The sequence below is a fragment of the Rutilus rutilus genome (genome assembly GCF_951802725.1).
Source record: "Rutilus rutilus genome assembly, chromosome: 18".
NCBI lineage: Eukaryota > Metazoa > Chordata > Actinopteri > Cypriniformes > Leuciscidae > Rutilus > Rutilus rutilus.
The window spans coordinates 17,208,845-17,226,298 of NC_140231.1; the positions used below are offsets into that span (position 1 = coordinate 17,208,845).

The 17,454-nt window shown below is 38.2% G+C and overlaps 1 protein-coding gene across 2 annotated transcripts in view; it reads left to right on the forward strand.

The window, feature by feature from the left end:
* slc8a4a (solute carrier family 8 member 4a) overlaps positions 1-17,454 on the forward strand; it is a 67,801-nt gene that overhangs the window by 26,187 nt on the left and 24,160 nt on the right. For both annotated transcript variants that reach the window (XM_084386277.1, XM_084386278.1), the window contains one exon: positions 679-1,193. In XM_084386277.1, the coding sequence (XP_084242403.1) occupies positions 679-1,193 (515 nt within the window). The remainder of the gene's footprint in view (positions 1-678; positions 1,194-17,454) is intronic.

The window sequence follows — 17,454 nt, forward strand, 5'->3', positions numbered from 1 at the left end:
TGCTGTTATTGTACTTTAATTATATGGATGTGATATAATTTTGAGGCCAGAAACCTACACGAGTCCCAGCAGCGAGGATGTACGCTCAGAGCTATTTTAAATAATTACAGCACTTAGGAGACAAGCAATTTAATGACACTATTTTAACAGACTTCAGATTAGCCCCTTTTATTATATAAACTGTGAAGTTCAAGTTATATTCAATTATTTTGCGTGATTTTGATAAGAGTTCAAAATATACTATAATATTAATATCAACAACATATAATAATTATAAATAAAAAAATAATTATGATTATGTTATTTTATTTGACTAATAATAACAACATTTATTATTATTATTAAATATAATAACACACAACATAATGATAAAAATGTGTATCATGTTGTTATTATTATGTGATATGATTAATAATAAGACTCACTGGATTATTACAATTAATGGCAAAAAAAAGGAATGTTACCTGATATTTCCTACTGATGCACTACAGCTAAAGATATAAATAACTGGCTTAAAACCTTTTTGTTGTTGTTTGTGGAATTTAATGATCACACATCCTCTCTTAAAAGTTACATTTTAACAGACTGTATGTATGAGAATTATTGTTACTCACTGTATTTTGTCACTCTTCTAAATATAAAAAAATATAGCTGTATGACAACTGTTCCTCTATCTAGGTTGACTATCGCACAGAGGATGGCACTGCTAACGCAGGATCAGACTATGAATTCGCTGAGGGCACTCTGGTCTTTAAACCGGGTGAGACGGTGAAGGAGCTGACAGTCGGCGTGATTGACGATGACATATTCGAAGAAGATGAGCATTTCTACGTACATCTCAGCAACCCTCGAGTTGTCCACCGTGCCGAGGTCTCCATCCTTGACCCTAATGCGGTGTCTCCAGGCAACAGCATTACAGGGTCCAGCCACGTTCCTCCCAAAGCTGCCTTGGGTAACGCGCACACTGCCACGGTGACCATTTACGACGATGACCACGCGGGTATCTTTACGTTCGAGAACAATGCCACACGAGTGAGCGAAAGCGTGGGCATCATGCAGGTGAAGGTGCACAGAACATCTGGAGCGAGGGGGAAGGTGGCAGTACCGTTCCACACTACAGAGGGTACCGCCAAAGCTGGAGAAGACTATGAAGAGGTGGCTGGCAAACTGGAGTTCCTCAATGATGAGACCATGTAAGTTAAATATTTTTCAGGACTTACAACTCTGAATATGTTTAACTAATAATTTATCAAGTGTGCACAGGAGGATTTCAAGGAGACAAGATGCTCTTTGTCACTGCCAACACTGACTGAACCAGATGTTTGCAGAGAGCATATGTTTGTGTCCTCGAATGGGCAAGACTGAATCAAGTCATCCTTGTCAGCTCATGGCTGCATCCAAATTTGCTGATTTGCAAGATGGGAAAGTACATACTTTTAAGTATTTTTAAGACAGAACATTAGACAAACTACATCTTAAAATTGTGTTTTGGCATTCAATAATGAAATACAGGCGAAAAGTCACCTTAGAGGAGACAGTAGCCTAAATGAGCAGTGATGCCCACCCATTATGTTCGCAACTAGGGATGCTAACGATTAATAAAAGGTTGATTAATTGTAGATAATAATTGAGGTCACCATTAGTGCGTAAAACACGTGCAGCAGACACACAAGGAAATATGAAGCGAGCGCACCGTAGGTATGTATCCTAAATATATTAATGTCTTACTACCATACAATGGTTTAGGTAGGCTTGCGTTTATTTAAAAACATAATTAACCAAGGGTCCAAAAAACCCTCCAAACAAGTTATTTTACTGAACATACAAACTATTTCTGTAAACACCACAGTAAAAGTACATAGAATAAACAACAAATAGGCTAATATTATCCTGGTTGAAGAGTGATGATCGAGATATCAAGACCTGTCAAACTGAGCAATCAAACCAATCCAAGCGCACTCCAGCTGTAAAACAGTGTCCGATTGGAACATACCTCCAGCGTGTCAGCAGCATGTCATGTCACTCTGTGATCTACGCATTGTCTTATCTTGTGTTTGGGCTTGTTTGAGACTCTAATTAACGGTATGTGATCTACTATGTTTACTAATGTTTCGCGAAGTTACAAACAAAAATGTGGCACAAATTGTGTATACATACTATTTACATGTGCATCTGCGACACTTTTTAATACAAATACTTAGGCATATTTGTTTCAGTTAGAGACCAAACTATACCGTTATATTCTGCTAGTTGAGACCTTTCAACGATATGTGACACAAGTCATCTGTTATGTACAATAAATTTACAGATCTCTTTTTCATGTAAAGCAGTTATTTTTTTCACGTTATGAAAATAGAGCACTTCTCATGTCAGCAAACTTAAAAGCACTTGTTAAGTGATGGTCATGTTCCCATATTCACTGTAAAGCCATGCTTCTAAGTTTTAAAGCAACACCTATTTTGTGTTGGTCGTTAATCGATTAATTGATCGTTAATTTAAACAATGATCGATTATGGGAATTTATGTAAATCGACATCCCTATTCACAACAACAAATCAACCTGAAGGGGTCAAACTGGTGGAGATTTTAAATATTGTAAAAGCAACATGGAGATGGCGTTTTTATCACTCAACAGGCGAGTAAGGTATTTTTATTTAACAGATAAATTGCCATATGTAATTCTCCTAAGAGTTTATTGTAAAGCATTATCTATTGTGAAGGGCCCTTTCATTCAGAAGTCAAGACGCGTTAATAACGGACGCACGCAAGAAAACCTGTCCAGAGTTCAATCAATCATCAATCAATAACACATTCGCTGATGTGAGCTGCGTTACACGCGGGATAGTAATGGTGACTACAAAGAAATCTCTAATGTTAATTTTGGTCACGGCTTGTCTTGAAAAACGAAGACAATTTGACGGTCGTCTTAGGAGAACCCACACTGCAGGACCGTGAGTCAAATCTTCTGACACTGCCAGAATTTCGTCAGGGATAACATTTTAACACATTGATCGGCTGTTGGCGAACATGTCAAATTAACATTCAAAGACTTCATATTTTAGCCTAGGATCAGAGGATTCTTTTAGGATTTGCTAAATTTGTCTCAGAATCGGCTGACCGATGTAAGGTTCGTCGCCTTCCATTTTTGCGTGTGTTCTCAAACTGGGGCGTCGAGAAGGGGGCGGGAGAAACAACCCTCTCCAATGTTTTGAATTTGGACTGCAGTACCCATTTCAACCACTAGCTGTCAATATTACATACTGCACCTTTAATGGTGTTTTATTAACACAGAAACCATGTAAACATTAAATGAAACTGGAACATGAATTTACATTAAAAACCCAAACTTTGGGGACTGTGGCTCCTCATTTCAAGTCCATCACAGTGTCAATGAAAAATGCTAAATGGGATGCAGACCATAGCTTAACATTTTTATTTGTAGATTGCATGTACATCCGTGTTTGACTGTAGTTAAAGTAAGATGTACCCTGTTGACCTGGTATGATCACAGTATGCATGGATTACAGGCCCCGAGACTAAAAAAGGAACACAAATAGATAAGAGCAAGGCAGAAAGAAATCTATAAGCCTCACATGAAAACGGATGAACAAGGGATAAAGTTGAAGAGATGTGTGAAGTCTGGAAGAAAGCCAGAGAGGAGGAGATTGAGAATGATAGAGCTGCTGAGTTTTCTCTCAATCTTGAAAATCGATACTGACCTGCACATCAAGCACACTGCGCTGCTGCAGATCTGAGGTGAGCAGGTCAACTGTAGAAAAGAACATGCTGGCAGCAGAGAGAGGGAGGCAGTTGTTGTAAACCGCTTGTCAGGTTATAGGTAAACAACTTAAATAGATGTTGGGGTGAATGGGGCATGGTGAGTCATGGATGGACTGCGTTGACATTAGACAAAAGCTCATGCATTCCAAAATGGAGAATTTCCAATCTTAATAAGCAGCATGCCAAACTGACATATTCACTGAATGCAACTTCCAAAAAAAGTGTAAGATAGGATAAAGTGGTGGTATATTTAGTGTGAAAGGGAACTGGGTTCCAGACATTTTTTTATTCTTCTTTTTCTTTTCTTTTTTTTACTTACCAAGGATAGCCTACCTTTTTTTTTCTTAGAACAATCCAGAACTCACATTTCAAATATACAAATAATTTTGGATCCACATAGATCCATGATATGATGATTTGATAAAAACATTTCTCATCACTATTATAATTAGTTGAGATTTGTTGTGTTGCTTAATGAAGTGTGGAAGGTTTGAAGAACAGTAGTTATTTAGTACTTAGTTTATGCGTAGTTATTTTGTACTTAGTTTAAGCATTTAAAATGCCTTTACTGTAATATTTGATCAATTGAATACATCCTTGATTAATTAAAGTATCAATCTATAATATTTATGTATACAGAAATATGTAAAATAAATATCCACTAAAATATTGGTACCTTTCCACTCTTGTCACAAAAACAGGTAGCAATTCTCACCATTTTAACAAACTGAATGAGTAAAACAAATCAATTTTTTATCTAATTAGCACGGCGCATTAACAGTGCGCACTGGCTTCCATGGGCTGAAGCCCAGGGACCTACACGGGGGAGGGGACAACTAGCTGCACAAAAATAATCTTTTTTTATATATATATGGGAGTTTACAGCAGTGACATCTGCAGTCTATAAACAAACTTACACACCTCTACATTTTCAGGACTCAAAACCGAGCTTGTTGACGGAGAAACAGGAATCGCGATATGGTTTAACGTGATAAATAAACTTCGGTTACACTTTATTTTGATAGTCCACTTTAGACATTCTACTAACTATAAGTAACTTTTCAACTACATGTCAACTAACGCTCATTTGAGTATTAGTAGGCTGTAGTAGACTGTCAGTAGACTGGTAGGTTATGGTTAGGTGTTAGGGTTCGGGTTAGTAGAATAAGTTGACTTGTAGTTGCCAAGTTACTTATAGTCTGTTGGGGGACCAACAAAATAGAGAGATAGCAGATATTAAAGGTATAGTGGAGGATTTTCTTTTTCCGGGTGGATCATCAAGACTATTGGTCCTCCTAGTTGTCAATCATTCTGGTGATATGTTTACGTAAGGCCGTCATACGTGCATGTCCCTAGGTAGTTTTCGCTTTCTGCGCATGCGCACTTTCAGGTGTATATGTGTGGTGAGCCGTTTATATACTGTCTATGGTGGTGAGCTACGGTTTCAGCCATTCATTGAAGCTCGCCGTTCTCACCGGGTTTTTTCAAAATGTCTGAGGGTCGAAAGAGAAAAAGTGTCTACGAATTGTATGACAAGAAGAGAAAGGCCTCTGAAGAAAGAAACAAGACCAGAGTGTTTTTGGGAGAATATTTCACACGCTGGCGTGCGCTAAAAGCACAGGTTGGGCTTCCCACTGATGCCTCAGTCGCGAAGTTTCTACTCGACAGGTAAAGTTTGGCATGCTATTTGGAGAAATCCATTTAAAATCACTGCTAGTAAAAGTTAATGTAAGCTATGATTAGCGATGCTAGCCCTGGCACAAGTCACGCACCGACGGCAACTTGTAAACAGAGCGTGCACGAGGAGAACTAGGCTCGTGCATGCTCTCTCGTGCACACGTTTAATAGGCGTTCCCTCTCGGGAGCAGGTAGAGTGTTGCGCATGTGCATTTTTTCAAAAAGTGGAGAGGGCGGTTCTATTCTAAAATTCGGGAAAATCCTCCACTATACCTTTAAGCAGACAGTCTACTAATACTCTAATGACAGTTAGTTGACATGTAGTTGCAAAGTTACTTATAGTTAGTAGAATGTCTAAAGTGGACTATCGAAATAAAGTGTTACATAAACTTCAAAAGGCTATGATTTAACCAGACTAAATAAACGTGAGCACTGCATGTTTCAAAGTAAAAACGCGGTGCTGTCACGAATTTTACATACTCGCACTTTCAGAACAGTTTGCAATCACCGAATAGCCCACATTCATACCAAGCGATTGCTTTGATCTACTGCTAATGAATTATGACTACTTTATGTTTAATTTATGGTGTTTATAGCATACCTGTACACACGTCAGATTTCGACCAGGAAAGTTTCGTTGGCACTTTTTTTTTCATCTTACTTCCGTATAATGTCTAATAGAGTGCTGCAGGTATGACGTCAGAACCCAGAAGACTAATTTAGCGCTGGTTCCTTTGAGATTGTCCTATGTGGTTTAATAATTTTTTTGTTTTTTTTATGTGTATAATAAAGTCTGTGGTAAACATAAGTTGAAACACTTTGACCGTAATGTTGTAGCCCAGGGGCATCTGGTTATCTGGTTATGCTAATTAGAGGATAATAGTCTGCTTTAAGTGTCATTTTAATAGAATTATTTCCTATAAACAGGGGATAAATTGACTTGAATGGCTCTAGAATGGCAACTAAATGCACCCCTATTTGCTCACGGCAAAACCAAGAATCATAACACACCATTTCCAATTTAACTGCTGCTCTACTTGTTAAGGGTGCCAGTAATATTTTCCAGGCCATTGTAGGAGTATTTGTACTGCAAAAATGTCAGCTAAAGTGTCAAAATTGCACAGATTTTTGGGGTTTTTTTGTTTTGTTTTGTTCACTGAAAACCACTGTGTTGATGGCCATTTTTTAACACTTTCCAGAAAGAAGTGTTGCAGAATAAGAAGTGTATTCTATGCTTTTTGGCCAAATCTGAACATTAGATTGATATTTCATCATGTTTCCGTTTGCATGCTAAATTATCTCGCCAAAGGCTGCCACTGGTGCTCCCTCCAAAACAATGTTCATAACGCACCTGATTCCTCTGGTTTGTAAGATTGGACTGGGAACAATATGACATGATGGAAGCGGAGCACAATGAATGAGAAATGAGAGAAGGGATGGATAGAAGCTTCGAGCGAAGAAATTAGTTGAAAAGTGAGAGAGCACGAAATGAAGAGAGGCAAAATAATGTGCAAGGCATCATGGGATGGACAGAATTAAACCATGATGTGATGATAAAGCACAAGCTATAATTCACAGAGGAGAAAGAGATAAAAATGAGAAAGAGAGGAGGTGAGAGGCAGGTGCGCGGGCGGAAGGGAAGGTAGAATGAGGGTGATTTGTTTGAACAGTTCACTCATGCTGTTCAGTGTGTTGGGCAACTAGAGAGGGTTACAGAAGTCAAGCACCGTGTGGGAGTGTGTGTGTGTTTTTACATGAAATGTGTCATACTGAAAGCGTTGTCTATCATGGAAAGATCTGACCTGTGTGAGTGTATGTTGATTCTGAAGAGTGTGTGTGAGTATTTTTGGAGGTGGGTGAATGACCGTGTACCGTATACAAACTTTTACATGTGTTCAGAGTTGGAATCTGAGAACCAGAACCGGAAAAAACTGGGACCAAATGATTTTCATAGGGATGCAACAATATAAAAATTCTGACCAATACCGATAAACTGATAATTATTCATTATATTATAGTATGTACCTATGTCACCCAAAATTTCACTTCAACCTTGATTAAACCTATCAATTTTACTTTAAATGTAGAAACAGTAACCAATAAAAAAATTATATATAAAAAAGAAAAAGTTCGTTTATACAGCAAAATGTGCATATGTATCCTTATTTACACAGTCATGTGAACAGAAAGTCAGCAAATAGACTATTTCACTCAGATGTACGTCACAATACAGAAGAAAGGATCTGTCGCTATATGTTACACCTTGAATTGAAATTTTGCTGTGCATTTGCAGCCATTTTAGTTGCAGTCTGTAACTCTGTATGGCCAATAACCGATAAATCGTCGATGTCAAAGTTCTATACTATTTTGTGTAAATGAATGTAAAATGAAATGCTCAATCATTAATGTAACTTTTAAGAAACCAGAATTGTTCAGAATCATAACGAGAGTCGTTAAATTCCTTACAATTCCCATCCCTAGATGAGTGTGATCACTCATGAGAGCATGTTGGAGGTGGTGTGGAATTGTGTATTGTGGGTCTGTGTGGGTGGATCTGACTGCAGATATGAGTCTCTTAGTTTGTACATATATATTTCGGTTGCCTGCGTTCATGCTCAAAGCTTGTTTGCACATGTGTGGGCAAAAAAAATGCATGTGAGCGTCTGTTTTTAGCAGCTTTGAAGTTCATCTATTGCTTTTTCGTTTGCTTTGAATTGGTTTATATTTGTATGTTTGCATTTGTGTGCATTTGCATATGGATATGAGTGTGTTTGTCAGTGGATTTCTGCTGACCAGACAGCTGAACCGCCTCTGCCTAACAGCACAACAGAAGCTTAACTCTTATTCCCACTCCAGTCATAATTCTAGAGAGCTGACACCTGACAGCAGCAGACCAGGGGATTCTTGGTACATGTGTGTGTGTGTGTGTGTGTGTGAGAGACAGTAAAGGGGTCCAGCGTTTCAAGCTGCTAATGAGGATCAGTAAGGACTGGGCTGAAATTCAAGAGTGCATTTTGGTGTATTCATTCCCATTAGAGAAGAATGACATATAGAGAGAATTTTAAACACTCCCAGAAACCTTAGCAGCGATTGCAGGATGATCAGTTCACCCTCTCCCCCGCACCCACTGTATGTTTATGTGACTGCTTGTGTTATTTTCCTGTTTGTTCTTCTGTTCTCAAAAGAAGATGAGAATCCATGCCAAAGAAAATTGAGTTGAAGCGGTGTGAAGTGGGCTATGAGTGCGCTTATGTAAGCGTTGCTCTCAGAGAAAGCTGAAAACATGTACGCTGCAGAGGCTTACATGATGATCTGCATGAGTAAAGAAAAGAGCGAATCGATATGAGCGGGATCTGTCAGCTCTGAGAGTTTGTGGGGTGTGACGAATCGATAGTGACCCAGCCTCCTGACACAAACAATCTGCATGCTGAACATTCCCACTGATTTAAACATGTGGGAAAGCCTTAGGACTATATTTAAAAACACATTCTGTAATGTATCTTCATCCTAAAAGATTGACTGCTAAATCTCTTTATGGGTTATAATAGATTAGCATTTATTTATTTGAGTTCATTTTAATAATAATTTATAAAATGCTTAAAGACAAGATCCTGCCCAACTTTATTTGTTCTGTTGAACAAATAAGAAGATAGTTATCTGAATGTCCAAGCTGCTCTTTTCCATTTAATGAAATTTAGTGAAGGGTCACGAGCAAAAGGGGTGTGTCCAGATTGTGGCATTAATGGTGGGTCGCAACCTTTTATATGGTTGTATTTGAGTGGCTCTGTAGTGCAACCCTTTTCACAGTAACCAAACTTCATACACTTATAGATCTCATTGGGCCACTTTTGCACAAAACCCAACAGGAAGTCGGCTATTATGGGTTGTTTGAAAAACGCATGCTCTGGAATTTGATGTACTTCTCCCAGGGGATTCATCTGATTGCTACCGAACTCGGTCAGCATGAAGCCAAGACATTGAGGATGCTAAATTGAAAGGATGCTAGATTTTTGATATTTCGAACGGTTAAGCCGTGGCGAAGCAACAAATTTATGGCAAAAAACAGGAAGTGTGTTATAACTTCTGCATACATTGATGTAGTTTGTTTTAAGTTTGTCTGTATGTTTGTTGTAAGAGGCCGATCACATGGATGTAACTTTTGTGAGTCATAACGCCACCAATTGGCAGCAGGAAGTGTGTCACTTTCAAAATGCTTTGGAACTACTTGCAGATTTTGCTATATTTGTGTATTCAAGAGTCTGTTTGCATGAATACGCATGAACTACTTGTGCATTTTGTGTATGCAAGAGAGAATTCATACAGGTTTAGAATGACATGAGTGTGAGTAAATGGCAACATTTTTGGGTTAACTGGTTGCACAGAAGATTTCTCTACGTGGTTGAACATGAAGTGCATGCATGCTCACATGCAAGAACATGCATCAGCGTATTCATGCGAACAGACATGTTTGCGGTTTAATAATTGACGATTTCTGTTGCCATTGGATGAAGCATGCAAGCTTTTTCTCTGAAAGCTCAACTGGAGACAAAGCATCTTTGTGTCATTTTTTTCCTAAGATGGGGAAATGGAGATTAAATGGAGCAAATCTTTTCTCCAGATAGTGACAGCACTGATTAGCATTTTGCTGCTTGTTTTCTTGTTGAAAAACAAGTTCTTGTACCACTTCATCAACCTCACTTCTCTTCACAAACACACATACAAATTGGTGAAGCCCTGCCAAGCTCATAATGTTTGAATGTTTCTGCTAATGCTGCCACCATAAGCTATGGCTTTAAATGCACTCTAATTCAGAAAGCCTTCAGGCACAGCAATTCACCATCAGATTAGTGCATCTACATGAAATTATATCCCTTTAATCCTGTAATGTCTTGTTATTCACCAAATTTTTCACTTAAAATATTTAATATGCAATCAGAGACTGGATTTTTAATGGAAACTGGCCATCAGCAAAGGGCAGCCAATAAGATGAAAATATATTCCAAGTCTTCTGTGGTTTCATAGATCCGAAGGAGACATATTTGAGGAATGTGCAAAGTGCAAGAAATGTCAGCATCAAAGTATTATATGGCAACATTAGCATAAAAATGAATTACAATATAGCGATTATTATTAGGGGAACCAATTCCAGTACTTTCATTAGATCCCTATTTCAGCTCATCTTAAAGGGTCACGCTAAGCATTTTCCTCCAGTTATTCACCCCTACCCCTTTCTTTCATGCTTCCCATTGCATATTTTCATCACTCCATCCATCTCCATGGGTATCAGAAAGTGAACGAGAGAGCGGTTTAATTTCACACTGCCTCTACAAATAGACTAGGATATAAACATAGCGGGAAGCAGATCAATGGAAATGGAGGGCCAAGGTGAATGAATGTTTGAGAATGAATGTGTTGTTCAGAAAGATCATATCATAATCTTTAAAGAGTCATTTTTCATCATTAAAAAAGATTTAACTTTAAATAAAAGAAGAGTACTTGAAAGATGTGTTAAAATCATGTTCGCTCTCCCAAAATGCCAGTCATATTGGTTGCCTAAAAGTTTATTTCCCCCTATGGAGTCCGCCATGTTGAGATCACGTGACCTGCTTAACACACACGGTGTCTTCGCTGTTAAAAGAGGCAGATGGAATTGCAAAAATAGTTAGTGTTAATCAGCGTCTCTTATTTTCACCAAGGCTGCATTTATTTGATCAATAATACGATAAAATCTGTAATATTGTGAAATGTTATTGCAATTTAAAATAACTGTTTTATATTTAAATCTATTTGAAAATATAATTTATTTCTGTGATGACAAAGCTGAATTTTCAGCATCGAGTCTTCATTACTCGAGTCTTCAGTGTGTCACATGATCCTTCAGAAAGCATTCTAATATACTGATTTGATTCTTATTATTATCAATGTTGAAAACATGTGCTGTTTAATATTTTAGTGGAAACTTACCTTTTTTCAAAGTTTAAAATAAAATCATTTATTTGGAATATAAATCTTTTGTAACATTATAAATGTCTTCACTGTGACTTTAGATCAATTAATGTATCCTTGCTAAATAAAAGCATTCAAACTTTTGAACGATAGTGTATATGTGTGGCTGAAGGTGTGAAATAGCTGTGATGCTCACGTGTTTGAGTCCAGCTTTCTTTCTTATGTATCTACTGTATTTTTTTTATATATTTTTTTTGTAAAAGGCCAAAAATAAAAGGAAGGAATCTGAATTGTATGAATCTGTTTGTGCGTGTGACCATAAGATAACACTGGTAGAGAAGAGCAGCTTGTACAGAACGACTTGCAACTGCCCATAACCCCACAGTTTCCTGTGAAAAGAGAGAGAGAGAGTTAGTGATCAAAGAAGTGAGATCCAGTGATCAAGCCCAGCTGCTCTTGTGTCCCCTCAAAACCCTGAGTTAGCGCCCCACACATATGGAGTCTCTTCCGCCACCTCTCCCGAAACATTACGGCTGTCATTTTCACCCTTGTTCACACCCGAGTGTGACCATCTGATGTTCTGGATATTTACTATGACATCAGTTTGGTTTGAGGACTGTTCATCTGCAACTATGTGTCACTGCGAACAAAGCACTTTGATTGGCTGGATGGTTTTTTATATGATGGGGATATTTTGTTGAGGAAAAGGACTCATTTTAAGTAATGACCATATTCCAGCTGGCAATGACAGCGATGCCATCATGCCTGCCTTTGAATCTTTCTTTTCTTCCTCCCTTTCTCTGCCTTCCCCCTCCTATCTCCATCCATCATTCCCACCAACCCCAGCTCTGAATTATGAATCATGAACAGCACGGCACAATTATGATATCCATGCCAGTACTTTGAAGATGGGGGCAGAACAATGCAGCGAGAGCTTAGTTTCTATTTTAATTTATCAGGGGCATGGCGTAAGTGTTTCAGATTTAACGTTATCATCCTTCTGTTTTCCTCTCTCTATTTTGTGAAGTGAAGATAATCGTATGGCTTACCTCAATTGGCCTATTACTTTAGAGTCTTATTTTAGATTTGAAGCCGAGCAATTTTCCCAGACATAAATATAATTTGATTTTGCAGTGCTTTGAAGCACCATTATCTTATGAAATCAAGCTTATAGATTTGAGCATGTAAATTTTTTTGACCATCCATTTTACAGAAATAGTGTTTAAAGAAGAACATTTTAGTGGAAAAATATTTATACTTCTCACTTATCGCTCTCTGTGGTCGCGTACAGTCTAGCCGCAAAAGTGCTAAAATTTCAACACACGTAAAGCTAAAATCGGATCTGAAAATAGTGCATATGCACATGATTGAAATTCCATGTAGCTCCTGTACTACTTTCCATTGGAAATGAATGAATAGCGCTTTGTTGTTTGTTGGAGTGAATAGGTGGCTACACTCATTGCCTGTGTATTACTGACATGCATTATAGAGTGTCCTGAATATGAGTGTGTGGATTTCCTTATATAAAAGTGTGATGGTCTGTTCAAGCAGTGCTTCTGAAATGTAAGTGCTGTATATGTTTATTTAGCAGCCATCTGGCATCTGTAAGACCACTGTCTTCCTCAAATGTGGTTCTGCTGCCAGTTAGTATCTATGAAAACTGATATTTCTATTTTCTAAACTCTAGCATTCTGCATGTGGAATGTGGTGAAATGTTTTGGAGCTAGAAATGGTCCCACTCCTCCAACACACACTTGTCATCCTCTCTCGATTTATCCAAGTCTTCTGCTTCATCTTCTTACGTGACATTTTTATTTTTTAGCTCTTCTTTGCCGTTCGTCATCGCCAGATTTGTCTCACAGACATTTTTAATGCCAGGTCTGTGTATCTGGAGCATTTCTTTACGACTGCATGCGTGTGAGTTGAAAATTTAAATTAATCATTTAGAAACCAAGAGACATGCCAGTTTCTCTCTCCCTCTTCTTTTTCTTTTTTCTGGGCATGATCCTATTATGTGTGCAAGCAAAGAGAATGACATTCAACCAAGCTGGAAATGGATTTGTGCTTTTTGTCAGTCAAAGCTTTGCGTGTGTGTGTGTCCGTGTCAGTGTGCGGATAGAAATAGACATCCTCCCACGAGTCATTAGGGAGAGAAAGAGAGAGGGAACGTGACTACAGGGGAGCACTGGACAGACTGTGACACTGTAAATGAGACTTTGTAACCGTAGGCCATCTTTTTTGCTTATGTACTTCATCTTCCGCTCTTACCATATTTTACCACACACTTGTTTCTGTCTGGGTGTGGCTAAACTGCAGGCGTAAATTACCGTCCCACGCGTTCGCATGTTCGCCCACAGCCCCGTAGCCCACTCTCGCTTCAAAACACATCCCGACACCCACGCATCTATTTAACGCACAAAAATGCTTTTTGTGTCAGTGCGTTGGTTGGGCCTCTGACACAGCCGGTACGTGCCAACGTGTGAAACAGAGTCACACTGTTGTGTATCCTTCACTCTTCGGCGCAGTTGTTTATCCAGCATTATTTGTTTTTCCCTGGTGGCAGCCCTCCATGTGCGCATAAACCTGCGGTGCAGAAATGAAACATGGTGCGGTGTGCTGTGATGCGGTTCACAGAAGCTTGTAATGAGCGACTGGGGACTAGCGTCCGTCTCAGGCCACTGGTGCTGCTTTAAGCTGCAAAGACAGACAGGCACTGACATACACAAACATAAGACACAAATACTTCAATTAGGTTAATACCTCTCAGCTCGGAGCCATAGTGCTGTTATGTTATGAAATGCTTTTGCACACAAATAGGGATTATTACCGTATTTGACTAAATGTTGTTTTTTGCATTTTTTATGCATTTAGCAAACAGTTTTAGTGTACAAAGCACATTCTTGCATGGGTGAACAGATGTGCAGTCGCAATTGTTTTTTGCGTAGAATGTTGCGATGGTTTGGGTTTTCGTTAGATTTGCTAGAAATAAACATTTTAAACTGACGGTGCTCTAATTTTGGCTTTTGCTATCACAAGAAACCAGCAGCGCCATTTGTAGCCTTAAGGAACAAGAGTGAATTGGCATTGAATTCGTGAATTTGATGCTCAAGAAACATTTCTTATTAATATCAATGTTGAATACAGTTGTGCTGTTTTTGTGAAAACATAGGATTCTTTGATGGATAGAAAGTTCAAAATAACAGCATTTTGTCGAAAAGAAGAAATTTTGTAAGATTGTAAATATTTTCACTTTTAATCTTGATGAATTGAATGCATCCTTGTAGCCTAGAAATCTAGACGCACCCTAGCGGCAGCAAAATGTATTTTGCAGCCAGGGCAGTCTAGCAACTCTCCATTGACTTTCGAGCTGCAAAAACCTAAATTGGGTCAGGCCAATCACGTCGTGTATAGAGTAGGCGGGGTGGGCTTAACATAATGACGACAGAGTTGCGACGGTTACCTGCCACTTGAAAACAAAGAACGGCTGCTGCTGCAGGTGAACAGTCTTTCGAATCGGCTTTGGCCGCGACTCTGGAGGACTTGGAGTTAGGTTTTTCTTTGAGAAAAGAGCATAGAACAGCACTTAAGTCATTCTTAAAAAAAGGAAGATGTGTTCGTAGTTTTGCCGGCCAGATATGGCAAAAGTTGAATCTATCAACTAGCTCCGCTGTTGGGAATACGCTCTGGTTGGGTGAAGCGCTGTCCTATTGCGTGCAGAGGGAATTTGAAAGACAGCCGTTTATCCCGCCCCTCGGATTGAGCGTGTCTATGGTGAGTTGCCAGACCTAACATCTTGATGTAGGTCTGGCTTGCCAGGCTAGCATCCTTGCTGAATAAAAGTATTAATTAAAAAAAAATTATATCTTACTGACCCCAAACATTTGAACGGTAGTGCATATATACTATATAATCTCAGAGTATATACCTTCCAGTTTAATGCGTAATAAATCTGGTCACCAGAGCACCATTCCATCAACATTAAAAACTGCAAATTTTCAAAACGCATCTGTGTTTTATTCCATTCTTCTCTGCTGTGTCTTGTAGAATGCAAGAACATGTGTCAAATATAGACTATTCCATCGCATATCATCTTTATTTCATCACAGGTTCTTTTGAGCCTGTCAGCATGAACTCTGAAGCTTCTGTTCTTCCAGGCCACTGTGATGCAGGAGCATTTTCAGGAGACAAGAAAGCAAGGAAGAGATTAAGGCAGATTTATGCTGAATCCGAAACAGAATGAATCTCTTGCTAACGTGCTGCATGTATTTGCATACAATCCGCCAATAAGGTGCAATTCTGTGGTGAGACTGCCCAGTGATAATAGATTTGCCCACCTCATACGGTTATTTATATAGTCCCCATTTCCAGCATTTTATAGCATCTTAGACACCATAATGAGGCGTCGCTCATGCACAGATGCGTGTGATTTACATTTTCCTGTAATACTAGGCAAGAAGGAAAACAATGATAGATGGATAGACATTAACTCTTGCAACTACCCCACCTACTACCCCCTTCTTTCTTTATATTCATGCTCTTTCTGTAACCCGTCTGGCTTTCGCCCACATGGTTTAAGTTAAACAATTAGGGATTACAGGAGTATATGATTCCAGTGAAAGAGAGAGAACTGTGCTAAAATTAATTACATTCTTCATCTTATCATATCTCAGATCTCTCTCTCACACACACTCCTCCTGTAATTATGAGTCTTGTCTCTGTAACTGAGATGATCCCTAAAGCCCCCCCCCCCCCCTCCCTCTTTTACTACTCCTCTCTTAGTTCTTAATAAGCAGCATGCAATATTGTTATACAATTCTCAAATGTTCTCTATGCTACTTTAAAACCAAATGATGAAAAGGGATCTGTTCTTCTGCAACCATTTCGATGGGTTTTAGACCCAAATATAATTAAAAATAATTTCCTTTTTCTTTCTCACTGGCATGTGGTAATTATATTGAATTGTTGTATATTCACCCCATGTCTAAAACTTATTCAGTGTAGACAATTTAACACAAATAAAAACAACAGTTATTGGCTGGAAAGGTTTTTTTTTTTTTTTTTGACACTGTTTAGTGTCCAAATCTAACTAACTATTAACTACGACTTTTGCCTCAATAAACTCAATTACCGCTTATTAATAGTAAGGTAGTTGTTAAGTTTAGGTATTGGGTAGGATTAAGGAATGTAGAATATGGTCATGCAAAATAAGGCATTAATATGTGCTTTATAAGTATTAATAAACAGCCAATATTCTAGTAATATGCATACTAATAAGCAACTAGTTAATAGTGAGAATTGGACCCTAAGCTAAAGTGTTACCTTTTATTGTTTGCTTTATTTTGTTTACTATTATTAGTTATCTGGTTATATTACTGTACATATTTAATTATTTTTAACTATTTTAAGATTTAGATTATTTCTTCTAAGTGCTCTTTTAAGAGCACTATCTCTTTGGAAGCTTTCTATTTAAGAGCATGTAGATGTGAGTTTCTGTTAGGATGGCAGGGCTGTGTGTTTGTACGTTAATATTTTATTGAGTTATTAAAAAAGTAAAACTACCTTCATTAATATTACTGTTAGGTAGCAAACTCAGACCACACACACAAACTCTCTGAGCTCTATTCTCTAACCAGTTTTTCAGGGACTGTCTAGCATCCCAGAAGTATTTCCTCTATTCCCCTATGAGCACTTATTTTTTCTCATACCAACAGTATGGACTTTTAATAGCACATTGCAGAAGGAATATATTCATAATTTATACTGTCCATTATCGTGTTGTGATGGCTAAATTCACTTTTATTTGAGTTTTTAGTGTGTTTTGTTTTTAGTGTAACAAATACGCTACTGTTCAAAAGTTTCAGGTTGTTTCAAATTTCTATCAAAGAATCCTAAAAAAAAAAATTTAGCAGCACAACTGTTTTCAACATTGATAATAATAATGTTTCTTGACCAGCAAAGCAGCATATTAGAATGATTTCTGAAGCATCATGTGACACTGAAGACATCATACTGAAGAGTAATGATGCTGAAAATTCAACTTTGCCATCACAG